Source organism: Scophthalmus maximus, chromosome 18 (assembly GCF_022379125.1).
Source record: "Scophthalmus maximus strain ysfricsl-2021 chromosome 18, ASM2237912v1, whole genome shotgun sequence".
NCBI classification, from domain to species: domain Eukaryota; kingdom Metazoa; phylum Chordata; class Actinopteri; order Pleuronectiformes; family Scophthalmidae; genus Scophthalmus; species Scophthalmus maximus.
In genome coordinates this window covers 9209362-9223336 of record NC_061532.1, presented here as the reverse complement: position 1 = coordinate 9223336, position 13975 = coordinate 9209362, and the positions used below count along the sequence as shown (strand labels likewise).

At 40.1% G+C, this 13975-nt stretch overlaps 1 protein-coding gene and 1 long non-coding RNA gene across 2 annotated transcripts; one reads left to right on the top strand and one right to left on the bottom strand.

Annotated features, from left to right (window-relative positions):
* Nucleotides 1-6288: 6288 nt before the first annotated feature.
* Nucleotides 6289-10595, bottom strand: LOC118289885. The gene is made up of 3 exons (XR_004786268.2): nucleotides 10402-10595; nucleotides 7386-7485; nucleotides 6289-6914 (listed from the first exon to the last, which is right to left on the bottom strand). It is a non-coding gene; the product is annotated as an uncharacterized LOC118289885 (long non-coding RNA).
* LOC118289881 lies at nucleotides 9166-13320 on the top strand. Its single transcript, XM_035617027.2, has 8 exons — nucleotides 9166-9455; nucleotides 10209-10271; nucleotides 10416-10537; nucleotides 10682-10742; nucleotides 10919-11038; nucleotides 11759-11833; nucleotides 12532-12723; nucleotides 12990-13320. Exons 2-8 carry the CDS (start codon nucleotides 10211-10213, stop codon nucleotides 13226-13228), a joined length of 870 nt encoding a protein of 289 aa, XP_035472920.2. The 5' UTR covers nucleotides 9166-9455; nucleotides 10209-10210; the 3' UTR covers nucleotides 13229-13320.
* Nucleotides 13321-13975: the final 655 nt, after the last annotated feature.

Below are 13975 nucleotides of genomic sequence, written 5' to 3'. Positions count from 1 at the left end.
GCCTATCAGCACCTCTAACAGCAACAACGACAATATCGACAATAATTATAACAATTAAAAAAAGCGCGCAACGCTCTATCCGTGCAACATCACAACATATGCAACAAAAAGATAAAAATGCCGTTTTTAAGACAAAGAACTGACCTAGGAGTCGTAGTAGTAGAAACAAACATCACTTGTTTGGAAGTGGTTTATATATGAATATTTCATTTCTGTATTTGATCCACCGACGACTCATAACAGACAAATATAGGTGTGGTCGAGTGTAAAGAAGGTTCCTGCTGGAGAAGGTTTCTGAACCGACAACATGCTGAGGTACATCCTTGTACTGGTCAGGACATGCTGGCAGAATTATAACTCTTATGACCTGGAAAAGACTACGGCAGCTCCCCTGTGTAGTGCTTCTCTATAGTTAAATGTCTCAAATACGAGGTTATGCCCAGAAATCCAACAAAGCCTTTAACCTTCAGGAAAAAAAACCGTCCAAAAATGTGTTTGAAATGCTTTTAAGCATATTCCACTAGAAATGATATGAAAAAAAAGAAAAAAACAGTTTTCATTAGCGGCGTTCGTCATTGTGACTGTAGATGCCGAGACAAACGGCTGCGTCAGCTGTCTAAGTTGTGACCAGAATCTGTCCATTTACCGCTCAAATTGGTGATCAGCATCCATTGTTGAGAATTTCATGACGGGCATCAAAATGTAAATGTGGTATTCAACTTCATCAACACGATAATTTGATGGAGCAGGGGCGGTTCATCTTTGAAGAATTTACCCCAAAAAACAGTACTGAAACGCACACACACGCACACACACACACACACACACACACACACACACACACACACACACACACACACACACACACACACACACCTGCCTTTAGATTCCCGGCAGTAAGAGCCATGAATAATGGATCTTAGGTTTCCCTGGCCTGAGGGAGAAGCTTTTAAACATAATTTGTTGCTTTAATTTATTTACACAACCTGGCTACTCTAGCCCCTCAGGCTAGGTGCGTTAAGGGGGGGGGTCCATACACACACACGCGCACGCACACACCTACACCATGAACAACAGATATTCTTGTATGTGCTAATTAATTACAATCTGTCTGTGTTAGTGTTAAAAAATCAATGAAAGTGCAATAATGGCAGATGTCAACCATCAGTCTGCAGCTATCTGTCTCCTGAAGTATGTTCATGGAAGTAATTCATTTCAGTAGCAGAAGTATAGTAAAGTATCGTAAAGTACAACATATATAATATACTTTCTGGAGACAGGTGGTGGAGACACAACAATGGTTTGGCTAGACAGTGTTTAAATATATTTGTCCAAAAGAGAAACTGCACATCTAATCTAATGGCCTGTGGCCACCTTGATTTTGTGGGTTTATAATATTCCTCTTTGCAAAGACAGCTCAGATTTAGTGATGGCAAAACAAAAATACCAACTTGTGAACTTTCTGTAAGACTCATCTGTGAGATCATCTCCCCGGTCTGGTATTGAGAATAAATACTTCTGCTTAAGACGTCAACCGTCTCCATAAAAACCTCATTCCTTCACCCTGCCAGATTTCCTTCGCAACAGTTACATAAAATCAATATTTAGAAAACCACAGATTATTCTGACGTATTGATAAACCACAGTGTTTAAGGGGGAGAAATCCATCTGTAATGGCAACTGCTATCATAGTGTTTAGTGTCTTACTAATAAAATTATACAATATTGGAACTCTGATGATTTTATGTCGGAACTATTTTCCCAGTGATTTACAAGGACTGTACAAAGCTAGATAAACTTTATTAAACCTACGGGCCGCCACCATCAAGGAGCAGTGTTAGTTTACTTGGCAGGCGCAGAAAGAACAAGTTACAAAACTCTGTTGGAAGCTGCACTGATGATCCATGAACATGGAGCGTTCTTCCTTCTCTGCTTCTTTTGGGTGATGGATTGAGTTCTTAACCCTCCCCTCCCCCGTGCCGACAAGTTCAGACATCAGCGGCATCTGCTGAATGCTGGTTGGGTTGCCAGGTCCAAACTGTCGTTACAGATGTGTCACATGTGGCAGAGGTTGCCTGCTCCTGATGGTGTGTGTGGGTGTGGGGGGGTCTCTCCCTCTATTGATGTTTCATATGAGACTGCAGCCTTTTTTTTTATGTCTGATATTTTCCACCCCGGGCATCTTATTAATCCAAAACAGATTTCAGGATCAGCGGTGCCACCAGCCTTTGATGACACTCGCCCCATGATGAGTTTCATGTTGCCAGAAAATCTAGAGTGTGTTTACAGGCGGTGTTTACAGCACTCCGGTTTGCTGCCCCTGATCCCGCCGAGTTCTGAGTCACAATAAGCTGTTTACTGTACATGCGTCTTCACATCCCCATCATTAATAATTCCTCGGATGGTAATATTACGCAGATCGCAGCACTAAGCACAAGAGCCAACATTTGACGGGATGATGAGTTTGCAGGAGCCTGCACTCTGGACAGTTTTTTTACAATAGCATACTGCTGCTCCTCTTATTAATGTGACAGCAGGACATTTGTGGGCTTATCAAAATTGGTTATAGCCTTACACAGGTTATAGCACAAAATATTTTAACCCTCAGATAGAAGTTTTGATATCAAGAGCACCATTTGAATATTAATTTTATTGTGGAATCAGCCATTGTCCTTTCTGCGACATGCTATGCAAGGTGGTGACTCACCGTGACGTCACCCATTGGTTTGTGAACAGACAATACCCAAGACTCCAAGATGTTAATGCATCCCAGACAAGAACTGCATACACATCACAATTTGATATTTGAGGCGCTGTTAGACAGACCTTGTTCCTTTCAGACAAAGCCACGGCTCGTCATTTCAACTTTTCTAAGCCAAGATAACTTGGGCAACAAAATTCTAAGACAGCAGAATTAATGATCTGGTAAAATGCTGCACGGCATGGGAATGCAATGAATTGAGCAATGAATATAACAATCTGGCAGAGACAAGCATTGCACAAAGTGTGCTGCACAGAAGCAATGAATCTTTCCCAAAAGTAAGTTCCCTTTTGTTTCAACCGGCCACTGTGAAAACTCTGTATCTGTTCCTGTAGTGTCGCATGTAGTTTCTAATTAGAAGGGATTGGCTATGGTTTAGCGGTATCACATGAACAGCATCTTTGATGTAAATTATAATTTTCCAGCCAGCAATCCTTGTGCTCTATCAATACTTCGGAGATCCATTTTAATCTTCTCACAGATGAATTTGGCAAAGTGGTGCAATCTGTTTAAAGGCACAACGCGGCCCTCTGCAGCGCAGCACAACACCGTATTCTCCATTTTCCGGAAATTTTATAATGTGGCAGCTTAAGATGCTGTCATATTATTTAACATTATATACGCAAACAAATTCGGTCTGACTGCACATGCAGGTCCTGTAGCCCAGTGAAATGAGGAGGATATTAAATCCGCTGGTGAGGTTCGTCAACCTGAGAGCGCTCCTCTCCCTTCGCGGCAGTGAATGGTAATCTGTTTCTCCGTGCTGCTGTCGTGATCAAAGAGATCGCACTCCCATGACTATCACACACAAAACAACCCACGCAGACACACGCCGAGGCACAATGAGGCACACAGATTCACACACATGAATTGCAGAGCCTGCAAAGGTACAATACACGGACACAGATACTGTACATATGTGCTTTCACATCGAACTTATAGTGCAAAAAACAAAAGCGCAGCGACTTACACTACATTCACTCACACACACACGCATACACACACACACACACACACGCACACACACACGCTTTGAATACACCAGTAGTCAAAGCAGCTGCAAAACAGAATCCAACAAGAGAGTAAATGATCAGATGAAGCTCCCACGCCATTTCAGATTGCAGAGACAGCGAAAAAAATTTCAATTTTTTTTTACATTTTATCATTCCAGGTGTTTTGTAAAAAAAAAAAAAAAAGAAGAAAAAGAAATCCCACATTTAACACAGTACTGTGAGACGTTTAATGGCAGCTTGTAACTCTCTCTTTCATTTAAATTGAATTAAAACGTGTCTCACGCTGTGGCTCAAATGTGTTTTCAAAGAGTGCACAGCTGACAGTCTGAAATGTCTGACAGCTGCTGGAGTTTTGACAGAAGGGTTTTTATTCACCAGAGAGGCGTACGACTGATCTGAAGGCTGCAGCTAAGCCACAGATAATGCAAGGCCAGTGCAGCATGGTTGTACTTTAGTGGCTGGTAAATGTCGTTTTCTACCCAGGCACACATTATTGTTCTAAAGATGTGCCGTGCCGCCGTTAATCCTTTGTGTGCTGCTGCAGGTTTGCAGTCGACATCACACACTGTACCAAACCCCCACCGCCCCCCTCGCAAGGGACTCTAACCAACACTCCTTTCATGCTTTAGTCACCCCGCCTGGACTGCTGCAACATCCCTCCTGGCTCAACTCCCAAAGCACTCTTTAGCCCTCGAATCAAGCACACACACACACACACACACACACACACACACACACACACACACACACACACACACACACACACGCACGCACACCCCCACACAGCCCGCAGTCCCACCGCCGGTTCCACAAGGCTGTTTGTATTGAATACAAAACTGCGGTGCTCAAACCTCCAGGCCACTACAGTCTAGTTGTGCCTGTGATCTGCATTCCTTCGTTACCTGCCACTTAAATGTCCTCTCCCTGCGGCAGGCTGGTTATCCCCCCTCTACCCCCATCTCCTCCTCCTCCTCCTCCTCCTCCTCTCTAAAGGTGGAATAAAGTTAAATCAGCACAGTCATTCCCTATTCCCATTGCAACCCAAAATCCTGTCTCTTCAATAAATACATCACGTCACCTCAGACATTTTGAAATATATATATATATATATATATATTCCCCTTCTGCCTCTGCTGCAAATGCATTTTGGAGTGGGGCTCATGTGCAGGTTGTGCTTGCTGTAACAGTGATGGAATTGCACTGACAGGTAAGATTGAAGTCATTTAACTATTCATCTTTAAAAGTCTTCATTTTCCTTCCTTCCTGGTGACTTCAACCAGAGGGTGCTGCGGGGCGAGCGAGCACCAAAGAGAATAGGAAAAAGCACGAAGAGGGCGAGAGAGAGATAATGAGGAAGGGCAACACTGAGACAGTGGAGAAAAAACACGGAGGAAGATAAATTGCCAGGACTATACAGACTGAACAGCTGGCTGTTCTGTGTTGTTCCACAAAGTTGGTGCACGGGTGGTTTATGAAAAATCTAGTAGATAGCGTCAGGTAAAAAAACTAAATCAATACAAATTGTTTTTATAATCCAATTTCTACTCCATACATTAAGATTCAAGCATTTATAAGTGAATGAAACAAATTATTGTCTAAGAAGTACTCATATAAGGGATGAGTTAGGCACCAACAAGCATTCTCATAATTAAATGTTGGTTTCTTTGTTTTTGCTTTTTTAAATTTAAAAGTGTCCATCACAGTTCCCCACAGCAAAGAGTGAATATTTGAGATCGCTTGCTTTGTCAAAACCAATGGTTTAGCCAAGCAAACAGCATGGCTCTGTCCGTCGGTCCTCCACTTTGAACTGAAATACCTCAACAAGTACTGAAAGGATGCCCATGAAAATACAGACAATACAGATATCCTTGGTCCCCTCAGGTTGAGGAGGTATACGCTGACTTTTCATGTGCCAAAACCATCAAGCTCAAATGAAAATGAAAATGTTCAATCCAATACATCCGGAAATCAAATATTTGGGTTTATGGTGAAATACCTCCGTAAGTACCTACATTCCCATCATCATCAGCTTAAGACTATGTTGTTAATATACAGTCTATGATTTATTGCCATTTAGCAAATGTTGTTGAACATGGCAAACCTTCTACCTGCTAAACATTAGCAGGTAGAAGGTTTGCCATGTTCAAGAAGAAGCCAGCTAGTGAAAAGCACCAATTGGCCTTACAGGTTCAAAGAATCAGTGGCATTAATATAGACTCAATAAATAAAATTTGGTTGCCCATTAACTTTCTGTCAATAGACGACTTGATTAATCGCTTGATTAATCTTTCCATTCCAGCCGTAGAACCAGTTTATTCCTGTCAATAACTGGCCCATGTGTACTTCAATGTCTAACAGTGAGTTTGGCTGGAAGTGCTATGAGCCAGTGAAACAAGTAACAACACAATATGAAAAAACAGTTTCCAAATTGCAGGTTGCAGATTAATTACAGATAATTTAAAAGTACTGGTGTAGACTGTCAACGGACAACAAAGGGAAACAAACTGAGAGAGAATAAACCACATCTTTTTTTCAGCTGGTGCGTAACCCCAACCCCCTTCAGCCCCATTCAGTAAGTGAAGGGGGGGGGGGGGGGGGTATATTTAATCAAAAAAAGTGTCACATTAATTCAGACAAATTTAAGCAATCTAGTTTTCTAATAAAGCTGTCATATTTGCATCCTCTGACTTACACTCGCCATCGTTTTAGATTAATTCCCGTCACAACCTTTTGATTTATGAATGCATAATAACTGAGGGCAATGTCTGTGACTGAGCAAGTGTATGTGTGTGTGATGGGTGTGTGTGCGTGTGTGTGTGTGTGTATGTGCTTCTGCCAAGATGAGAGAAAATCACATTTTGCAATAATTGACCATGTTAAAGGAGAGATCAGAGTTGCATCATTTGGTTCTGTGTTTTACAGCAGCTTCTCGTCTTCCCTTACCCCGTGGCCGTTCATATGATGGCACTAAACTCACAAGGATTTCCTCATTGTTTTTTCATACTCACATGTTTAGGTGTGAGGAAAGGTGGACATCCGCTCTGTCCACTATACGCAGATATTTGGTGGATTTATGTCTGTAGCTGTTGGTATTTCTTCTTTTTGTGGCAACGGCTCAGGAAAAAGTTGCGAGGTATTCTCTGTAGAGAATGGGGGGGGGGAATGAAGTGGGTTAAGTGACTGCAGTGGCATTGCAATGATTTCTTCCATTAGTTTTCCATTGCACATGGATTTTATGCAATATAAAAACTAGGATTTCCTCCAGTGTGGTTCAAGTCAATTCCTCCTCCCTGAAGGACTATTATTAGGAGGACGTTAATCTACGCAACCTTGTCATCTCAAAAGACTTGAGATGTTGCCTGAATTGTGGATTGTCATAGTAAAAACAACAACCATACACACCTGTTAGACTGTTTGGCAAAATACTGTTTTCACTTCAATGCAGCGGCGTTAAGTTACCGAAGTGCATTTAAGGGGGCTTCAGAATGAATCTAATCCTGTTATCATAACTCAATCTAAACTAAACAAGAGTCTGGTGTTTGTCATCGTATCATAGAAAGCTGAGCTCTTCTGCAAACATGTCTGGGAATGTGAATTTGCGTCGCATTCACCTTTGTGTTCCAGCAACTGGAGTCAATCCGGAGAAGTACCGAACAGACGATGGAGCATCTGCTGGAGGGTCTGGTGTTAATCGTACAAACCAACTGTGATCTAAAACAAGAGGAGTCTGGCTTTAAGATCTGTGCTCTCTGATGTACGCTGCTTTTTATGTCACTTCACAAGAGTCGAAACAGATTTGAGCATTTCAATGATCAACTACCAGGGAATGTCTTTGCATTCCTGAGTTTTGGCCATACGCAGTAGAAACTTAAAGTTTCTCTGTTGGCTACTCAGTGTTTATTGGATGGTCTGAGGGTTTGGATCAAAATGAAGACAGATTGCACAGTTGCTATCTTTGCCCTTCTGGGAAATTGGGTCGTCTGTGTTTTGTTCAATGGTAATTTAATTTTGGTTTTGAGCAGCATACCACAAAACATCCTCATTATGCTTTTGGGGGGGAAAATTTGTTAACATTCAATCTATTTCATTGGTAAAGAAAGAGAGATCGTTTAAACATGTTTTTATCTCTTGATTATGATTCCAGCCTTAATTACTTGTCGGAACCAAAGATCTGATGATTGACTATAGATTGTACAGAAGTCAAGTGCCAGGCGTTTAACCAGAATCAGGCACAACCACTTTTGTTGTTGTCCATCTGACTGACTTGCATTAAGGACAATGTGACTTGGTTTGTGCTCTACAAATAAAGATTCTTTACATCATGAGATTATAATTTTTTCATTTTTTAATCTGATCTGTTGGTTGCTATCCTGCCTACTTGACATTTTGTGCTGGCAATTTTCATTGTTTTTAAAAGTCTAACATGTTGAAAATTGTCACATGTTGTAAAAAATCCCAGTAGTCAGAAATGGGACCCAGCGAGTTAGAATGAGACGCTTGTTTGTTTCTAATGCAGGTGCCATCTTAAAATCTGCTGTTGCACTGTAGACTATGAAAAAAGGTTAGACTGGAGAGCAAACCAAGCTTCTTTGCTTCTCTATTACAATGCCTGCATTCACTGGATCAAACAGATGGACTCCTAATACCCAATTGCCATCTTCTGGGCAAAGGCGTTGCAGTAAAGTATATGATTAAGTGACCTCTTTTTATTTATTTCCCCCCCAAAATATGAAAATATGAGAGAACTTTGGTTGTGCTCGTTGTAAATGAAGCATCAAATCCCTCTTTTGCCATAACTAATGATGGTGTTTCGTTCCAAGATGCCGCTGAAGACGGTTCAAAGACTGAATCTAAAATCAAAAGCCTCTCAGCTGCACGGGCATATAGCGCTAAGCTGCCAAAGGAGCAGTCACACATTTTCAGTGTCTCAGACAGACTTTTGTGCTTTCATTGTGTTCCCCTCAATTATGATCTTGATTTTACTAGCATGGACAAGAAAATATATGAATACGTATAATGATATAATGATCAGTCGTTCTGGCTCTGGCCCAGGTGACCCAAATTGTTTTTCTATTTCTGTTTTTGTTTTTAAGTTAAGTGGGCGCAGAGCAGCCTATAGGTCAACTCTGGAGGAAGCACTTACAGAGCACTGCAAATGAATATATTATAGTCCATATAATACACTAGGTTTTTTTTTTAAAATTTGAAATGATGATTTATTTTTTGAGAGCCTATATATAGAAAATAGAATCTTAAAAATGACTAGAACGACGCAGCATATATCGTGAAGTGGCTCTGATTTATTGGAGCAGGTTAAAATGCCATAGTGGTCAAAAGTTGTACAGTGCTGCCATCTGCTGGTCTCACTCTCCAGGTGAACTTGCCGTGTTCTGGTTTTGTCTCAAGAGATGATGGAAGTTGGAAATAATAGCATTTGTTGTTCTGTTTCTTAAATCATTTTTTGCCGGAAGTTCACGACGACCATCACACCAGTCGCAGGTCGATCCGTGCTCTGCGTCACGACGCAAGTCAGCATTCCAAGTTTCACTTTCTCTTGTCCGGAAGACTACATATACGCTTGTTGCTGAACTAATCGACATCTAATTTGAGGAAGACTTGCTTGTCACTGACACCAAATCATTCAAGTCGATCATCTGTGGAGCGGCTCGATCTAAAGCAAGGTGAGTGGTTCTCTTGCTTCTCTCCTCTTCTTTGCGCCAGGGACGTGCGGGGACGCAGCGACTGCGTCAGAGTCAGAGTCAGACATTGGTCACTGATCATTTATCACTTCGCTTTATGATTGAAAGTCCAGTTTTGAGAAGCTTCTGAGCTTGGTTATTGAATCTACCATTCTTGCAGTCAGAAATGTGTTTTGTTAGTAAAAAAAACTGATGTACTCCACTTGACTCTGCGTAAAAGAAGGTGACGGAAGCGTCCTGTAAACCCCTCACGCATACGCCCCCTTCGGTGGGTCAGAGGTACTGGCTGCACTATTTTAAGTGAAGTGCGGGCATATAATAAAAGTGTCTACAAACATTAGATTGGTGACAAACGGTGAAAAAGCAAAAGGCATGCAAGCTGGGTTGAGGCACCAGTGCTCGCTGCCTCAACTCGCGTATCTCCCCTCTGGGAACAGGAAATATGCAAATTTAGCGATTTTGATAATAAAAATGATTTAAATTATTGGAATCGTACATAAATTACATTTATAGCACAGATCAGTAGACAAATATCAATATATATATTTTTTTAATTTTATCATCATTTGTTTTTTCTTTTCATGATGCCTCCCCTGACAGCAGAGGCGTGATTTCACAACTGTTTTGGGTCAAAATATTTCACAAAAACTCAATTCGAAGAGAAAGGGGGATTCAGAGAGATGCACGTTATAAATCCCCCACCTGTCCTTATTCAGTTTTTTTCTTTATGTGAAGTCATGTCAGCTTTACTGGAGGAAATACGGCACGTCAGCTCAGAGGCAGCCGATCAACTGGAAGGTAAGTGAGCTTTTGTCACATGTCTACATGCTGTATGTTCATTTAACAAGCAAGTGTTAAGTCCGTCCAGAGAGGCACTTACTGTACACCCATTCAAAAATGACAGAAAGTGATGATGACATCACCTCACCTGTCCTCTCCCAGGAGCGGGTTTTCACACGGACTCGGACATCCAGTCGCTGACTCGACAGGACCTGCACGAGCTGTTACCTGGAGTGGAGAAACTCAAATTGAGAAAGGAAATCTTTGAAATCGTACACAAACGGGTGAACTAACACGTTGAAATGTTTCAGTGCGATCAGAGAAGGATCCAAAGAGAGATGTAGAAAGAATTTAAGCTAGAGGAATAAAAATGGACTTGTAAAATGCTCTATTAATATTATTCGTGTGTGATATTATTTCTCTCTCAGAGGCCGATAGGTGTGCTCCTAGAAGAACTGATAAAGTTCATCCCACATGAATCTGTCAGTGGTAAGTAAGGCACTTCTAGCACTTAGACATTCACGTTTCTTTTGGATTGTGTTGTGCACTGTGTAACAGTATTGAACAGTAACTTTAATTGTTTCTCTCACACACACACACACACACACACACACACACACACACACACACACACACACACCCCCAACCTGTTTCCCTCCCTCCAGCTGCCCTAACTGACAATGGTGTCTGGGTCCAGTACCTCCAAAACATGAAGGACATGAAGACCTTACTTGGTGTTCATATCGATCTACTTGAGAACATTGGCAAAAGTCCGGTGGACCAAGGTGCCGCCACTTTTTGTTTTATTTTTGTCACTGTATCTTAAGATGCATAAGAAACATTACCATTGTCACGAGGGACAATATTAGAGTTGTATTTGTTTAACAAATCAGTTGCTCCAACCACAAATAGAAATATATACAGACTTAATTATATAATAAATAGAAATATCAAATATGAAACAATAATATATAAGAAAAAATGAATATGAAAAGGTAGGTGCATTGTTTGCACATATATAAATATATTGTTATTATTATTATTATTATTATTAATATCACAGTATACAGGATGCACAGGTTATCTTGTCAGGATGCTCAACTGTTGATGATTGTAATTTAGTGGAAATCAAAACTGTGTGAAGTTTTATGCTTCACCTTGGAAAAACTTAAATATTCTACGTTCAAGCTTAACGTCGTTGTTCAGAGTACAAGTTCAGAGACAACGAAGTAAACTTTGCGTCTTACCAGAAGAGCAAAAAGTAGTAAAGTACAGAGTATGTACAAGTAATGGAACAGTATAGACAGATATATACAGTTAAGTATGAGGTATAGTACAGCAATGGTATGTACAGTATATGTACAGTTCATTATAAGAGTAGTATAGATAGGCAGTATGTACAGTATATAAACAGAGTACTATAGGTGGGATATAAAATAGTATGGAGTAGTGCAATACATTTAAGTAAAAGTTTTCATAAGTCATTGTACCATTGTATCCAATAGGTTCTTTGTCAGGCAAGAGTCATCCAGTGGAGCCCCACAGTAAACAAACTGATCGCCAGCCACAAAGACCACAAGGTGAGTCTCTTTCTCCTCCATGTCACACGCTTGTTACATGTTAAATGAGTAGAACAGCCGCACTAATGCTTCATTTGATTTAATTTCTGCAATTGTCCGACTCGCACCGTTTTGCTGGTTTAGTCTAGAAATACCTTCAACTACAATAAAGAGAATCATAGACAAACTGGGGGATAAAGTGTATGATATGGAATAGTTTTCTGACCTGGTACTGCAAATGTCCAAATGTTGGGATCATTTGCTAAACGTAGATTAATCTGACTCTGGATGCAAATAAGTAAAAAAAAATTCTATTGATTGTAAACGCTGTTTTATAGGAGATACCATCACCACGTTGTCTCCACAGGCCTCTCAGGAAACTGAGTATACTCACTAATACTCAGCAATTAAGTTAGTTTGTTGTGCACAGAATAACCTCTGTGAGTGTAGTAGTGGTTGCAGTATTAGTAGTAGTAGTAGCAAAGGGCGAATCAACTCGGTCTAATGAGACATTGTCACTGTTTGTATAAAAGGGGAGATTCAATTTATCAATGAATTTTCTCATTGAACATGACAACATCATTTACGTTAAAAAAAAGTATGGATTTTGAGGAACAATATTTTAAGAATCATTTAAATCTAATTTTAGGTTCAATAAATTCTTGTAAATGTATTGATCTGTGTCAGCAGCACATCCATTGTCCTTCCTTTTGCCACAGTGATGTACCAGATGGTTGTCCGTGGCGAAACCTTTGGATCCCATCGACAGCTGATGCACCAAGTGCAGACTGGCGTCCATAAAAGGATGCAGCTTATTGAAAACAGTCAGGACACACAGATTGCTATTGTCTTCTGCCCAATTCGTTCACGCGTGCTGTCAGATGTTGATGCAGTGATGACTCATGTTAGAGGTAAGCACATTTTTGCATCCCATTCATTTTGAACTGAGCTGAGTATAATTTGTTTGTAATTAATAGGTTCTCTGTGACCAATAGGATCGATGTTAAATTTTGAACATATTGAGTGGTGAAAGGAAATATTATGGTATTTACAGAAATATAAATCTTTCTATTATCTTTTGTGGTTAATCTCTGTGTTCCGTGCTGACAATCACTGACAATTTTGTGCTCATAAGTTCTAACTATCTCACATTATTTTTCTCTTTTGGTGTCCACAGGTGACAAACCTTTCATTCTGGTATTAATGCACCATGCTTTTGAGCCCAAGATCACAGGGTGTGGTTATTTTGACAAGAATGCTGTGTTGGTGGTCAATGTTTTCTTCCATGAGACAAAATGCCGGTTACTAAAGTGTTTGGAAAACCAATCGGCTGTCCGTAAGATACAGGAAGAATTATTGAAGCACTGTAGTCATAGAAGTAAAGACACATCAGAGTGGTACATGGTGGAAGGGTAGGTAGTACTTCTAATGGTATTGGTAATAACACACATACTGCAAGTATTTCTAGTAGTTTTTGGAAGTTCTATTAAATAAATCTTGTATCTTTATCTTGTGCACTGTCTTGGCTGAGAAGCAGGATATTGTTTTCACCTGTGTGTGTGAGTGTGTGTGAGTACAAAATACCTCAACAGCACACAGACGGATTTTCAACAAACTTGGTGGGATTATTCCTTTTGAGGGTCTCTTCAGATTAGTCACTTTTGGAGTTGATCGGTCAAAGATTAAGGTCAGATCAAATCAAATCAGTCAGATGACTTTGTGCATAGTTAAAAAAAGAAAAGAAGCATTTTTCAAGGTATTGCTGCTTCCTATCGTACTCTTGTACTCATGACCTAAAGCTTATTTAATATTGAAAATGACGTTACTATGAAGTACTATGACGTCAATACGAAGTAACAATCTACATCTTATTTACAATAACCAATCATTTGTCATCATTTTGTATGAATGTCTTGTCACTATGAAGTGCTATCATTACAATATAAAAAGAAGTTTAGCATTGCTTGATTTTGGTATATACAGCACACTTAAGGTAAATGATGGTATTATTTCAGTTAAAACGTAAAAAACAAATTGTAATGGAATGTATTAGCTGCAACATTAGAAACAAGAAGCACTAAGAGTGTAAATCATGAATGGATCCTGAGTTGTGCATTTTTAATTTATGTTTATATGAACCTATGACTGAATAAAGCTAAATAT